General features: G+C 32.8%; 1 protein-coding gene across 1 annotated transcript in view; it reads right to left on the bottom strand.

Annotated features, from left to right (window-relative positions):
• Positions 1-405: 405 nt before the first annotated feature.
• Positions 406-15933, bottom strand: part of LOC149900012 (zwei Ig domain protein zig-8-like) — a 103746-nt gene continuing 88218 nt past the window's right edge. The window contains exons 2-7 of the mRNA XM_090112859.1: positions 15245-15343; positions 13153-13454; positions 4244-4463; positions 3469-3643; positions 2162-2298; positions 406-675 (exon numbers count right to left, since the gene is read on the bottom strand). Coding sequence (XP_089968985.1) covers positions 476-675; positions 2162-2298; positions 3469-3643; positions 4244-4463; positions 13153-13454; positions 15245-15302 — 1092 coding nt within the window. The 5' untranslated portion in view covers positions 15303-15343 and the 3' untranslated portion in view covers positions 406-475. The remainder of the gene's footprint in view (positions 676-2161; positions 2299-3468; positions 3644-4243; positions 4464-13152; positions 13455-15244; positions 15344-15933) is intronic.

Here is a 15933-nt window from a genome sequence, read left to right as displayed (position 1 = left end):
CTCTATTTAATAATATGTACAACAAATTTTATTTAAAGTGTTTGATGTTCATAATAAATCTTTAATATATATAAATCTCGTGTCACAATGTTTGTCCTCAATGGACTCCTAAACAACTTAACCGATTATAATAAAATTCGCACACCATGTGCAGTTCGATCCAACTTGAGAGATAGGATAGTTTAAACATGTAGGTACCACGGGCGAAGCCGGGGCGGACCACTAGTAATAATATATATCTTTATACTGTTGTATGCCTCCATAAAACTTACCTTATTAATATTAGGAGGCCCGTGTCCCAGCAGTGGGAATGTATATGGGCGGATGATGATGAATAGTTACAAATACTATTAGACTCTCCCATAAACAATTAAACATCACAAGGTACAAATAAAACACCACGACTATATAATGAAATTTTATTTCCAAGTAACTATGTATAATATTTAAAATCAAACTATTTACAATATAACTATCACGTGGGAAACATGAGCCCCGTAAATCGTTCTTTTAAAAGGCCTTGGACCCTAATATTATGTACTAGAGTTGCTAAAATAACAACCACTGTGAATAACGTCGACTGTGATAATATCACTGTTATAATAAATAACGTTATAACAGTGATTTTTTGTGGTGTGTGAATCCCGGCGTTGGCGTGCAGCTCCGCTAGGCTTTCTGTAACAAAATTATACGTTTTAAATGATACATCGTTTTTGAGCTGTTTATTAATCTAATTTCACGAATTAAAAGCTTATAATAAATCAATGTATCACTGATAAGAGGCATCTTTTTATTCATAAAAAAATCTTGTTAGAATTTGTTATAATTGTAAATTTACCATCTTTCATACCTCTTATAACCCATAACCTATTTCATTCAGACAATTTAAGTCAGCAATACACTTTTGGAATTTCTTCTAGTCTTGTTTTAGATGAAAACATAAAAAGGCCTACGTAAGACTGAAAATAAAAAAATGTTGTGTGGTTTTATGAAACCACGGTAAAAGTGAAACTGTTCGAACGGTTCCGAACACTGCTTTGTGTAGCGCATGTCGCGTGACGGTCGGCTGCCGAGTAGGTATACCTACTCGGCAGCCGCGATACGTACGCGACATGCGCTACACAGACCAAAAAGTTTGAGACGATGTAATAAAAGTTTCACTTTAAAAAAGAATACTATAAAACACTGAATTTTCTGACAAAATCCAGTCCCCATAAAAATAGCTATATAAAAGACAGGCCAGTACATTTCCGACAAGAAGTTAGCAATTGCCTCAGCAAATGGCATTATTATAGCAAAGCGGAACCTTTTAGCTTAAACTACCCTCCATTCAAACAATCCCTTGTTCATTTTCTTTATTCCGTGTTTTTGTAAATTGATTTTTTGTAATATACTCGTTGAGGCTTTTTTAATAAAAAAAAAGATGAAAAGGTTATTTACGTTCACCTAATTTTGAGATACACATTAATGTATACTCGTATTAAGCTTTTCTTGGAATGTAATATTTATTTTCTTATAATATTATTGAGCAAACATCAACAGGACATTTCCAATTACAGATTTTTATAGATTATCTTTCAGATTATGAAACAGATATTTTCGTAAAAGCTTGACAAAGACAAATATACTAAATAATTTTTATGATAAAATATCCTGTCACATCTCAAATCAGCAAATTAATGTATATTCTCAAAGTTAGGCCATGCGCAGACGACAGACTATCCGTGACGCACTTTTTAGTCTGTGAAAATAGAACCTATGAAATTATATGCAGTAACGCACACGACGCGCAAAAAGTCCGGCGCACAAAAAATCCGTGTAATTCGGGCAGACCGCACCGCGCCGCTCCGCACAAAAGTGTGTGAAAAGAATTGAACGTTTGCTTCAACGCGCGCTAACGCAGACGGCGCACACTTTACACGATTTCCATAGCGTCTACGTCCCTACAGATCTGCCGACAAAATGATCGAAGATGTGCGTCGTGTGCGTTGAGTCTGTGAAAAATCCGCGACCGACTTTTTGCGCGCCATGCAGACTTTTTGTGCGCCGCAGACTCGATCGCACAAAAAGTGTGCCGTCTGCGCAGGGCCTTAATAGCAAAAAATCATTTTTATACAAAAATTTTTTTACGTCAAAAATGCGGGTAGTCACGCATTATTACCGTTCAGCACGTGAACTGCGACAGTATGCGGCTTGGCGCCGCGCACGGCGCACGTGTAGTTGCCCGCGTCGCTGCTGTTCACACGCGCTAGGCGAAGCACGCTGTCCGCGCCCCCTGGCACTTGCTCGGTTTTTACACTGCAAATATGGAAAATATATTTTTATGGTTTTGAGCAGTAAATATAAGTACATATGAAAATAGGGCTACTTATTAATAAAGGCTTAATAAAGGGATGTATCGTAGTTTTTGGTTTGTCTAGAATCGTGTAATATGTACATTGTAGATATTGCGTAGATGAAGCAAAAATAGATACAACGGCTGTTAAAATATAATATTCAAGCAATGAGTATTAATTTCAATTGGATCGTGAGTATTTAATCAAATATCACCTCTGTAATTAAACACGCTTATAGCCCTAATTATTCTTATTTAAATAGCGGATTACGGTAATCACGATCCCCAGAGCGATAAAGATATACTTTGAAATCATTACACAAAATCATTTGTAAATAAATTCGCGAATCGACTGAAAATATTAACAATTTATTTTGAGAGAGCATTAACGCTTGATTTCTCAAGGGACGTTATTATAAGCCTGTTTCGTTTTGCCTTAATAACTTTCTTAAAGTTTAATTCCGACATAAAAGACGTATTACTGCTTAAATTTTCTATTACGACTAAATATAACTCTTTAATAAACGTTGCGAAAATGTTCGACAAATGTTTCGAGTGTTTGTTCCAAGAGAAAGGACCTATTATAAAGCAGGAAACTAACTTATAAGTAAATTAATACTCGGTTTCTGGACACGTTGGTAATTGTTCCGTATAGTTCAGCAAACTCCTGCTACGATCAGTGTTTAATAAAGCTAAATTAGTTGCAGTTCACGAGCGAGACATATTCTTGTTGGTCTTTATATTGTACAAAATTATCCAGATAGACGCTTAAACTTGCTTACTAAGTTTATTATGATATTTGATGGCATGGACATAACAAAATTGCCTGTAAGCTCCTTAAAAAAAAAATCTATGGTTTTTTAATAATTATGATCAACCATATAACCATAAAATGTATTATCACAAATAAGACAGTTTTGATTAATTGCCGAAAAATATTTTTTTGAATGAGAAATGTTTGCTTCTCTTTATAGTTGCAAGATTCACACGTTGCACTAACATTGTCTAGGTTCAATAAAATCTTTATTCCACAATCATTCTATCAATGGTGTATCTTTGAAGCGTTCATATTATTAATTAATTTGAAGATAGTATCACTAGCTTACAATACAATATAATAAATACTCTCATACCTGATACCTCCTCTCGACGTGTCAGAATTTAGCGCCTTTCCCTCATGCAACCACGTGAGCACAGCAGGCGTCTCCACATACCGCGCTCTGCAGACCAGCGCGAGGGTCGACTCCGCTTCATAGAACTTCTCCAGGAGAGGAGCACCAGCCTCGTCTACCACCCAGACTTGTGGTGCTGTTAGATTGTAACATAAGTTAAGGCCAATTTTGGAATAGTAGAAATAATAGGGGACAGTTTGTATTGTGACGTAATTTACATGGTATCAGACGTCACCGGGAGATCCAGTTTTGATGATTGTAGAGGTTCCTAAGAAACGATAGACAGCAGCTAGCTAGTCTATCGCATGATAAAGTTGAATCTAGGTTTGTAAAATGAAGTAACTAACAGGGTGTTAGTGCTCCTTTTTAGGGATCTTATCAGCTATGCTTACTAGAAACGTATGTATTCTATAACCTCTCACGCGTCCTACTATAAAATACTGATTTAGTTACGAGCAAATAATGTACGTAGGACGCGTGAAGCTATAAAAATGTGTGTACCTATTGGATAATTAAACAAGTAGAGTTTAAAATTTTATTTATCTTTTTATGGATCCGTGTAAATGAAGTCGCGTTACAACGGTCCAGCCATCAGATATTAACCGGCACCAATAGACACAAATTATATTATTAATAGTTATAAAACAAATGCTACACAACCGCACGTAGGTGACCGCGCCGACGCGGACAGTAGCTCGGAAATTTCATATCAAATAAAAAATATAGATACACTTACTATTTACATGCAGATATATCCTGCTAACTCTAGGCGGATGCGTTGATATCTGGCACTCATAAACTCCTTCGTCTTCCGGCTTCACCTCCCTTACGAGAAGCTTCCAGTTGCCGGGGTAACGCTTAGCGACTGTCACGCGGTCGTCAGCTGCGTAAGTTACCGCGCCGACCGTCAGCAGTTCGGGAATTTCATCTCTACCTCGACGTCTTACCCAGGATACCTGTAATAATAAAATAACTTTTATTTATGTTTATGCTGTATCGTTTGGTGTACAATAATCTACAAGTAATAATCTCATATTTTATTAAAGAATATGAATGATATTATAATACTATGTTGTTTTATTTTACTGTTCAAACCTGAACCCAATTAATTAATTATATTAATGTAAACATGAAATCATACCTTTTAAAATTGCAAAGTTTAATCTTCTTATATATAAAAATGAATCGCAAAATGTGTTGGTAAGCGCATAACTCGAGAACGGCTGAACCGATTTCGATAATTCTTTTTTTATTATATTCCTTGAAGTACGAGGATGGTTTTTATGTAGAGAAAACGTAAATATGTACCACGGGCGAAGCCGGGGCGGACCGCTAGTATTATAATATAATTGTGATAATAATAAGTTTGCAATTATAGTATTGGAAGGAGTTATTTAATTGGTCTCTTGTTTTTAGTACGTATATTTCAATCAACTTGGAATATATTTATATGCATATTTCGTTTATATTGATATACGTATTGAGAACAAGAAAATTAGCTCCTAGGTACTAGGTATTATATTCCTCTCGCAAACAGGGCCACTTCGTGCCGAAGCATAATCGATTGAATATACCAGAATATACCTCATGCTAAAGAGTCAATTATTGGAAAGTTAAATTAAAACCATGGTTTTCTTAATGTTTAGTATCTGATGACATATAATATTACTAGTGGTCCGCCCCGGCTTCGCCCGTGGTACCTACATGTTTAAACTATCCTATCTCTCAAGTTGGATCGAACTGCTTATGGTGTGCGAATTTTATTATAATCGGTTAAGCGGTTTAGGAGTCCATTGAGGACAAACATTGTGACACGAGATTTATATATATTAAGATGAAGCTCTACAAAATAAAACTACTTACACGAAAAAAGCTCAATATAGCAAGGCACAGAAAGTTGATAACATGATTTTAAAGTTAATTGAATTATGTAACAGATTTTATAATATGCATCTGTCCTATTTCCCTTAAGAAATCATGGAACTTTCTAATCAGAAAAAAAAAATATCGAAGTAACTATTAAAGTTAAGCTAGAATTTGTGTGTATATTTAAATTTATTTCATCATTTAAATCAATTTCAACAATACGCTTTGAATTTGAGAAGTTTAAGAATCTGCCTGTTTTAGGCAACAGCTATCAAAAACTCGTAACCCGTAATTTAGAACTCGTAACTAGTAAAAATCATCAATTTTTGAAGAGCTTTCTAAAAACGCTTCAACCGAACAAGAAACAATATGGACACTATAATTAAAATAAAGCGTAAAGTTGTTTTTACTACTTCAGTAACAGAGTACTTGCGGGAGCAGTTACAATTTAACTTCCCTAGTTAAAAACCTCTCTAGCCACTAGAAATGTCGAGTTTTGTAAGCTACATAATGTTTTATGTCTTGCTTCATGAGTATTTTTGAGACTATTTTACGCAACGCGGTTTTACGTGCCGCGGAAAATTCAAATATTTGTATAGCTCATTTATTATTATGATGTATAACATAATATTATATTACTGGAAAGTTTCATCCAAATCCGTTTAGCAGATTTTACGCGAAAGTGTAACCAACATATCCATTTATCCTCACAAACTTTCGCATTTATAATATTAGTATGATGGATATATGATTCTAACTTGTTATAATAATAATAACAAAATATAATATAAAACTGATTCATGTGTTAAATTACTTAGTTGCTACTTTGAGGCATGAAATGAACACGATATTTTATAAAGGAAACGTTCGTTACAACCGAAGTTTTTATAATAACATCGTAATGTTGTACGGAAACGATATTCTTACATCTTTATTGTATAACTAAGACTATTAGTAGGTAAAATATTAGTACATGGATAAAACCATGTAATAAATATTGGAAAATAGTCATAAGATTATTTTCCAAGATTGACTTTTCTTATAGTCTGATTGAACCCAGTACCTCTCACTTTTACGCTCTTAACCACTGTACCTAGGAGAAGTATAAGCATAAAGAGGGTGCTTTTACACCAATAATGTGCGAGGATGTGTAGCAAGGAATGAAATTGTAAATTACATTTATACATACATACATATTATTTACAAACACATTCCTCGCTACACATCCTCGCACATTATTGGTTTAAAAGCACCCTAATACAATCATGACCGAATTGTGCACAATTGAACACACTTGCTAAATGTAAAAGCATCCAACAATTCTCCACATTAAACTTAAAGTTTTTAAAATAGCTCGTGACAATTATGTGCATTGTAAATTTCATAAATTTAAAACCAAGAAAGACAGTCTCAACAAATTGAAGTATCATTTCAGTTGCGAATTCATGAAAGTTTCTCTAAAGAGCGAGAGCAAATGAGATTCATAATAATACCAAGTTTTTGCTTTGTCGTGTATTTAGTTTGTTTTCTGTATTAAATGTTATTATTATTGTGTATTACGAAGTACGGAAGTGTTCTAGTTAAATGTGGTTATGAAATGTTTTGTTGTTCTTAAGAGCGCATATTCTATTTAACGCAAGTCAAAAACTCCGCGATCTATTACGATAGATCGCGGCTTGCGCTATCCTTTTACTATGAACAGCATAGGTCCACAGGAGAGCGCCGAGCAACATGTCCTCTCTCTGGAAAGGCTCGCTGCCGACTGATTTTAATCGGGTCGCGCGCAGTGTTTTATAGTACTTTAAAAAAAATTGTAGAAAAATAATAGAGGTACCTTAGTTGATTTTTTAAATTTTATCTTATAAGTAAGACATTCTTTTATTGCAATATGTATAAATTATATTCAATAAAGTCAAATATCTTGGTGAAAATAATCATTTTGTCGACTATAATTTCTAAAAAAATTCACTTTGTTCGGATTTTAATTTCGTAAGTTAGGAGTCCAAAATAAAAAAATCTTTTAACTAACTATTTTAATAAGGATTTTTGCAGTTAGTTAAAAATAATTGTGTGTTAGATCTGTCAGCAATTTCAGATATTTTTAGCTTCGAAATTGACACTAAAAGTGAAATCAAGTAATCATCGGCTCAGTTATCTTGATGGTATTCACAAATACTGTATTAATTGAAAAAAACTCTTAACTAACTACATAGACAATAAAATTTCCTAAAATTATTAGTAATTCATATGTTTGTAAGATAAGTGGTTGATGGACAATCTGGTTTGAAAAATCACATATTTGAGCCAAACAGCGCACGGACCGCGTACACGGCCTTAACCTTTTGAACGCCAATGACATCTATAGATGTCATGCGCAATCGTGCCCTGTGCGCCAACGACACCTATACATGCCAAGAAACAGATCATAGATAAATACAAAATAAACATATTAAACCTTTACTTTTACGTGTTTTATTTATACAGTTTATGAACTGAATCCCCAGTTATTACATAATTGTACACAGTAAACAAAATTGCCAAGTAGTTATTCAAATATTTGATGACAAAAAATAACTTAATTAATGGCTAAAAAAGCATGTTCTCTCGCGCCAATGACATGTATACGTGCCTACTAGTGATGTAGTGTAATATTCAAGTAACTTCATTAAAATTTCAGCGAAATTACTCTAATTCGCTTAATTTTTGTAATAACTACAAAAAAAATATATAAGCTTAGTCACTGAGAAAAAAGGTAAATACTACATTCTTTGGTATAATACCATATTGTCTATATTGTGGATATTGTTGATTTGAATATTTTCCTTTTCGCCAATCATGCGCATCCCTAGCACAGTATCGATATGCAATCCCTTCTGCGCCATTGACATGAATAGATGTCGGACTGGTGACGTCGTAAGCGCGTGCCGTGTTGTTAAGTGCGGAAAGTTGTAAAAATATTTTATCGAGTAGGTATCTACCAATATTATAATCGCAAAAATGGCAAGTGAAGAGTTTTATAGTACAGAAGAACTATTGCGCATTTTAGAAGTTTTCAAAATTTATTACCTAACTAGCGACCCGCCCCGGCTTCGCACGGGTGCAATGCTGATACTAAATACACTACAGAAAAACTGTGAACGTTGTATATAAAAACATAGCGGCCCGCTCCGACTTCGTATAGATAGCCTGGCGGCCGGCCGGTACCGCCGCAAACGCTACGTCCCGCAATTTTTAAATCTGTAATATCTTCGAAAATATTCACTTAAATCATACGGTATAAAGGGCTATATAGATCTATATTAAACGAACAATGTATTCAAGGTATTTAATTGGTTAAGGATTAATGCTGTACTGGTTAAAATCGCATCGAAAATTAGCCATTATTTTTCGTAAAAAGTAAATGACAAAAAAATGTTATTGTGGGTTATCCATAAGAGATAGACATATACCATCGCGGACTTTTCTATAGACCTTTTCAATGTGTATAATACTTAGTACATTATTTTGATAAAACTCGTAGGGTTCAGCCTGTGTTTGCAATGTAAGCGGAAAAAATGTAATTTTTTACGACATCGCTTTAGAAACCTCAAAAATAACAGTACTTCTCCACTATTTAATGGATGTTATTATACATATAAACCTTCCTCTTGAATCACTCTATCTATTAAAATAAACCGCATCAAAATCCGTTGCGTAGTTTCAAAGATTTAAGCGTACAAAGGGACATAAGGACATAGGGACATAGGGACAGGGAAATCGACTTTGTTTTATACTATGTAGTGATGATAAGTCTAATCAGTGCCTTTATTAGAATATTCTTATGATACAAATTGTCGCTATGTCAAATCAAAATATGGTAATTGACCTAAATAGGTACCTACATATAATTAGTATTTGTAATAACTCAAGTATTAAACTAAATGATTGGAAAATAAATATGTAGTTTTAATGCAATTCCCTTTATTTAAAGGTAATAGTTGTTTTGATATTTACAAATAAACACTCCCCAATAATACCTATAGTTCATATAAACTTAATAAATAAACTCGATAAGTTATAATAATATACAGCTACAGTCTACACATCCCTAATCAGAAGCGAGAGATTATAAGAAAAAGGATGGTTGCCCGCGCCATTGGCATGTATACATGCCAATGGGGCGTAACTGATAGAGAATAGTGCTGTAACTTGCTGCAATTTTATATGTATTTTTGTATCTCAAAAGGTTGATTTTTTTTGTTGATAGTTGCTATAAATGTGGTCTTAAGTTTTTACAGTAGGAGATGAGGTTAAATAAATATTATTTTTGTGTTATAAGCTGTTTATTCAAATATTCAGACGTGAATTATTATGTTTATCGATAACATTATGGACTCCCTACTATTTTCAAGGTTATCTCATTGAATTTGTGGCTTGGCGTGGAGGGCACGGCGATGCGTTTTTGCTCTGGCGGTCAAAAGGTTAATGAGAGGTGAGAGATTTTCCGGTTTCTTTACATTTGTATCTATTAACTAGCTGTGGTCCGCGGTTTCACCCGCATTGCTCCGCTCCTGTTGGTCTTAGCATGATGATATATAGCCTATAGCCTTCCCCGATAAATGGGCTATCTAACACCGAAATAATTTTTCAAATCGGACCAGTAGTTCCTGAGATTTAAGCGCGTTCAAACAAACAAACAAACTGTTCAGCTTTATTATATTAGTATAGATTGTAAAGTTTAAACTATTGAGTAGACTTTGAAATTTGCTATGGATAGTTAAAATTCATAAAATATAGAGATTCAGCATAAAAATATAAAATAGCCCCATAATCACTTACCCTTACCAGATACAACAACCGGAGTCTTCCCAAAAGGCTTGAACAATTTACTGAATATTTAGTATATTCAGTCGTTAACTATTTTTTATAATTTATTAATGTACTGGCAAACAACGGTTTCTGGACCAGCTATTTAGTATCATCGTAAATTTTGCAAAATATGCTGTCTACAACATGTCTAAATATGTTAAGCTTTAACATTACCTAAACCCTCTATAAAACTATAAACATATTTCCTGGCCCATGTGCAAGGAACACAAAACTTCACACTTCCGTATTACACATACCAATCGTGTCTCAGCATAAAAACTTGCACAAATAATTTCAGCTATAAAAAATGGACGCTGCTCCATAAAATGTAGCGAGCCATTCTCTTGTTCCACAATAATTACGCGAAATAATTCAGAGGTTACCATAACGTCTTAAAGCAGTCTTGTTTCCTGTGTGGGAAAGTGATGGCGCTAGACGATCTATATAGCGCTGTAATTTTTCCAAACTGGAAGTAATACTGTTTTAAGACAGTTTGGTGCAGGGGAAGTTCGTTTCGGAACCGTATTGTCTTAAATAACATCTTATCAGAGAATATTTCACGAAATCTTTGTAATTGGCCTTAAGGGAATCATGTAAGTACAGTTTTAACAATGACTGCTTTAATTACTGTGAGCGAGGTCACGGGAATTTCTTAAAATTTTAAATAACTATTTGGAATAAAATATTCATCGTTGTAGTAGGATTATATTCATTTTTAGGATTGGACTTCTGCGGTCCACTGCGTTGGTAATGAAACATGCATTTACAACAATTTAAGAATTCCTGAGAAAGCCCACTGCGAAAGCGACATAAAGTTAGATTTTATTATGGATAACACAATATTATGTTTATAATTTTTATTCGAAATTGTACCTATTTATTATGCCTATAATTGTACCTATTTATCAATTATAAATATATAAATAAGTAGATTAATAAAAATAACAAATAACTTATTAATTTATAAAGTTTACAAAAGTAAATCGTGCAGCAATAACATCCAGATAAAGAACAATATTGAATTTTATTATTATCTTTATCAAGGATAAATCTCATATTTTCTTTTATTTCTATTTGCTTCAGGGGAGGTTTAACGAAGTATTATTAGTGGAATTGTGATGTTGGAATAATGCTAAATAAATAATTGTTTGTGAAAGCTATTATACTTATTTGTAATTAGCGAGCTGAGATAAAAAAATAGGTTAAGGTTTAATATAAAAAAAAAATATATCGCGTCATTAAGGCGACACTAGAAATTGTGTGTCTGTGTTGTTTTGTTATTTAATGCAATTATTTAAATTTGTGTAAATTAATATTAGTTATTGTTTTATTTCTTATGTTTAAAAGAAAATGAAAGACTACTACTACAAGATATAGAGAACTAAGAAATAAAAACGCATTAAATACGACGCTTTATAATTACGTTACTACCTATCATCAATAAAAAAATGTATAATTCTATTATATCACATTTTACTATATCTAAATACCATATTACAACTTAATAATCTTTTAAAATCTCAGTCGGATCATCCTGTATCGTATCCATATAAAAAATTCACAATTTTAAACATTAAATTTTCTAACGCATATTGCTGAAAATCCGTCTACACTAATATCAGTTAAGCCTCTTAAATTCGAGCGTGATAAAAATTAATAAAAAACCCGTCGCACACAAAATACTGCCATCGCGTAAATCTCTTAGATGATCCGTGGAAATTTCTGGAAGGTTCTAGAAATTTCTGGAAAATTATGAATTAATCTCGTGACATCTATTTAAAATGTTTTGCGTTCGAAACGGATGTCGTATTTCATGAAAAATTGTTGGCTGCGGAATGTTTTTAGTTTTTTTTTGGCAAATATATTGTTCTTTATTTCGCTCCTTCTTAATAACGTAAGCACGTTGTTACAGTTATTTTTAGTTATATTTCATGAAGGTTTATTTTGCAATGATTTATTTATATTAATTTATTTCTCATAGGTTCACCTATGTCGGTGGAGCTCTCGAAGTCATGCTCATTTTATTGCTTATTTCGAAAAATACATATTATTACTATATGGCAATTCTAGCTATAAACTCTGATGTAACAACCCTATAATTTATCTTTGGGATAATCAATAGACGTTATATAATCGCGATTATTATGTTAATAGATTAATAAATATCTTTTATTGTAGGTAACATTAAAAGAATGCAAATTATGAAAAATTTATAATGTAGAGCTGTGTTTATTGTTTGAATGCTCTTATCTCTGGAACTGCTGGTCTGATTTGAAAATTATTTCAATCGATTTATGAATGAAGGCTAACAATATTTACGACGTACCTAAGTGAAACTGCGGGCATAGCTTGTGCTATATAAATTTATAATTATTATCTCTACGTCATAATTTCATAGGTCAAGCTCGTAATAACGTTCTTTTTAATGAAATAAATCGCCTGCAGTTTTAAAGGCGACGGGTATTAAAGTATAATTAGATCTCATTTTGAATGAATAAAGATGAATTATTATCAGTTTTCATTAATATGGATGTAATTTATTTGATTTATATTCAGTATTTTAACATTTATTTTAAGGTACATAACAGGCAAAAGATGATCAATGAAATGTCATAATCGACACCGTGCTACGGTGCTCGCTGATTTGATATTAGTAATTGAGTGGGACTTCCGAAACTTATCAAATGCATAGAGTACCTGCTGTCGACGACGGTTCGATTGTCAATAAAAAACTTGTAAGGATGACCTTACAAGGATTACCTGAACCATTATTAGTGATAATATATGATGATACATAACAACTTATCCATCGATAATCTGAAGATATTTGAATCTAAAATTGGACGCAAGATTTAATTAAAAACAAGATCAGATTCATAAATGATACAAACCTACTATTCATACTCTTTAAACACTAAAATAAAAACTCACAGTTTTATCCTGAAGCAGACTAATCCTGCAATTGAGATGCGCATCCTCTCCCAGTTGAACCGTTATCTTCGACATATTCCCATCAGGTACATCTTCAAACGTCGGTCCATACTTCCCGTGATCGAAGTACGACTTGACGGACACCACGTGGGGCACAACTGGTGCCTCTTGCTGCGGGACTTTGAAGGATTTGGTGCTGTCTATCGTGGAGTTGCCCAGTCGCAGCATTATTGGTGCCGGGACTATGCCAGTGCTGAGCGCGTAGTATGGGGTCACTGTTGTGTCTTCGGATGTGGAGTTTTCTAAAAAAAAATTATGTTTATAGATACTTTAAACTTTTAAAGAAAGGCCAACTTTAAATTTAATTTAGATAGAGTATTTGAGTATTTAAAAGCATTGATTTATTTACTCTTGTATATTTAAAAAAATATTGTTTAAGATAATGTCATTGTAATAGCACATAAGGCGGAGGGGCTTTGATTATTATTATTATGCTTTTATATTATCTACTGTATTTTTTATGTTTGCACAGAATGTGGAGGAAAAACTAATAACATTGCTATTTCGGTATTTAAAAGCTTACTTTTAGTTGTACAAAAGATTTATTTCAAGATCCATAAAATTTATATAACAGCTCCGTATACAAAATGTATCTAACTGAATTTGATATTTTTGGTTTTATGGCATTCAAATGCTTTATAAATATAAATTTATAAAACTGTTATTAAAGCGGATGTCCTCATTAACAGTTTAATACAACACTTTCATTATCCAACATTTCTAAATTCGTCCCAGTAAATATTACTACAGAACACAATACAAAATTTGTAACAATGTCAAAAGTTACAGCAATACAATAACTGTTGAAATAATAATTTAATATAATTACTTTACACCTAAATCACAATTAATTAACATTACCGAACTTACCTCGTTATACTAGTGAAAGTGTCAAGTACTAATTAAAAGTTATTATAATTTGAATTATTAATATCATTATAAAACGATCTTGATATAAATTATGTAACTGAATAAAGGGATAGAAGTTTGTGTTGAGAACAAAATGGGGTGTTTTGTACCTTTAAGACTTGTACCTGAAACTTTTGTCTATATGTTCGACGTTATTATACAGGGTGTCCCTTAAGTAGTAGACCAACAGGTTATGGGGGGTAGAGAGACTTATTATCTAACAAAAATACTAAAATTTATTGTCCTAGACCATACATTATTTTTAAACCAGATTTGTTTACGTAAACTTCAGTCCGTAAACTTTAATAGTAAAATTTTTACCTATTTTTGGTCTAATTTTCTTGTTGCTGTTAATTATGCTTAAGTATCATTTTAATTAGGAAGACTTATGTATTCTTAACTGCCTTGAACAATAAAATAAAAAAACAGAAATGGTAAAACTTCATATTTAGCTTGTGTGGATGATATTTTTATCAAATTTTGAAAATAAAGCATAAATCAAAAACTTTATGGTCTAGGACAATAAATTTTATTATTTTTGCTAGATAATAATTATATTCTCTACTCCCCTTAATCCGTTGACTACTTACGGGACATCCTAGATAGTTTATTATAAATATTGTGTTAACTGGACTTAATTAATTGTAAGTGTGTAAGTTTATAATACTCTAAAAAATAGTTTTACAAAATACATTCGCTTTTCTATCTCATGGTCCTCCGCGTGGTTAACCATTGCAGTAACGGCCATTGTACTAGATTACCACTATATCTGCAGTTTTATTTTAATTTTAATGCAATAAAGTGTGATATACGTAAATGTAAGGTAGCGACAATAATTGACATACGTAAAATAGCAGCCCCCCTAGTCAAGTGGCTTTCTGTTAGCGTAGCGTTCAATAGAATAGACTACGAATGTATGAGATTGACGTAAGCTGTAGATAAACGTATCTACAGCTTACCAGAAACAGAAAGCCACTTGACTAGGGGGGCAGGACAAAACTGGCGGCAAGAAACCAACAAGGCTAAATGACATGCCATAGGAGAGACCGACGCCCAACAGTGGACTAATGTAGTTTAAAAAAGGGAATAAAGTGTTATATGAAAATACATAAATATTAATTACCTGTAGTGAACTGGCATACAACTATCTGCGATAATATGAACACGCCGACACCCCACATAGCGCCTGGTTGAGGCTCAGCCCCATTCGGGGCTTCATAATCTGTAACAACACATACATAGTGAGGAAAACCAATTAAATAAGTAACAAGTTATAAATCTCCTACTCATATTATAAATGCGAATGTTTGTATGTTTCGTGCAAAAACGTCTTAACCGAATTTCATGAGATTTGGCATACACAATACACATAGAGGGTAACTTGGATTAAGACATAGGGCAGCTAGTAGGTATTGAATATTTATCTAAAAATTTAAGTATTTTGCTTTAATTGGTACATAATATAAAATTTTAACATAGAGTTAATCATATTATTATTCAGCCGCACATTTTTCTTCATTCACTCATTCATAATATAATGCCTGAATGTTTTTAATGTAGCTTATATTTTATAGCTTATTAGTTAGTTCAACCACAGTTACAACTTTAGGTCGAATAGTTTTAGATTTTTTAATAAAAGGTTTAATATTTCTGACGGTTAAATTACATTCACATAATTTCCTCTATATCTAACTGTTTTGTAATATCACCGTGAGCCATACAAGATACTGTAATCGTTTAACAATCCCTGACATTGAACACGTCTGCTAATTTAACCGCTCATAAAAATATCGTGACGGTCATTAAATCCGT

This window comes from Colias eurytheme, chromosome 19 (assembly GCF_061535395.1).
Source record: "Colias eurytheme isolate Ceu_HAF_F1 chromosome 19, ilColEury1 Martin Lab GWU primary, whole genome shotgun sequence".
In the NCBI taxonomy this organism is placed as follows: Eukaryota; Metazoa; Arthropoda; class Insecta; order Lepidoptera; family Pieridae; genus Colias; species Colias eurytheme.
The sequence above is the reverse complement of the archived record's forward strand: the minus strand, read 5'-3'. Positions and strand labels throughout refer to the sequence as shown.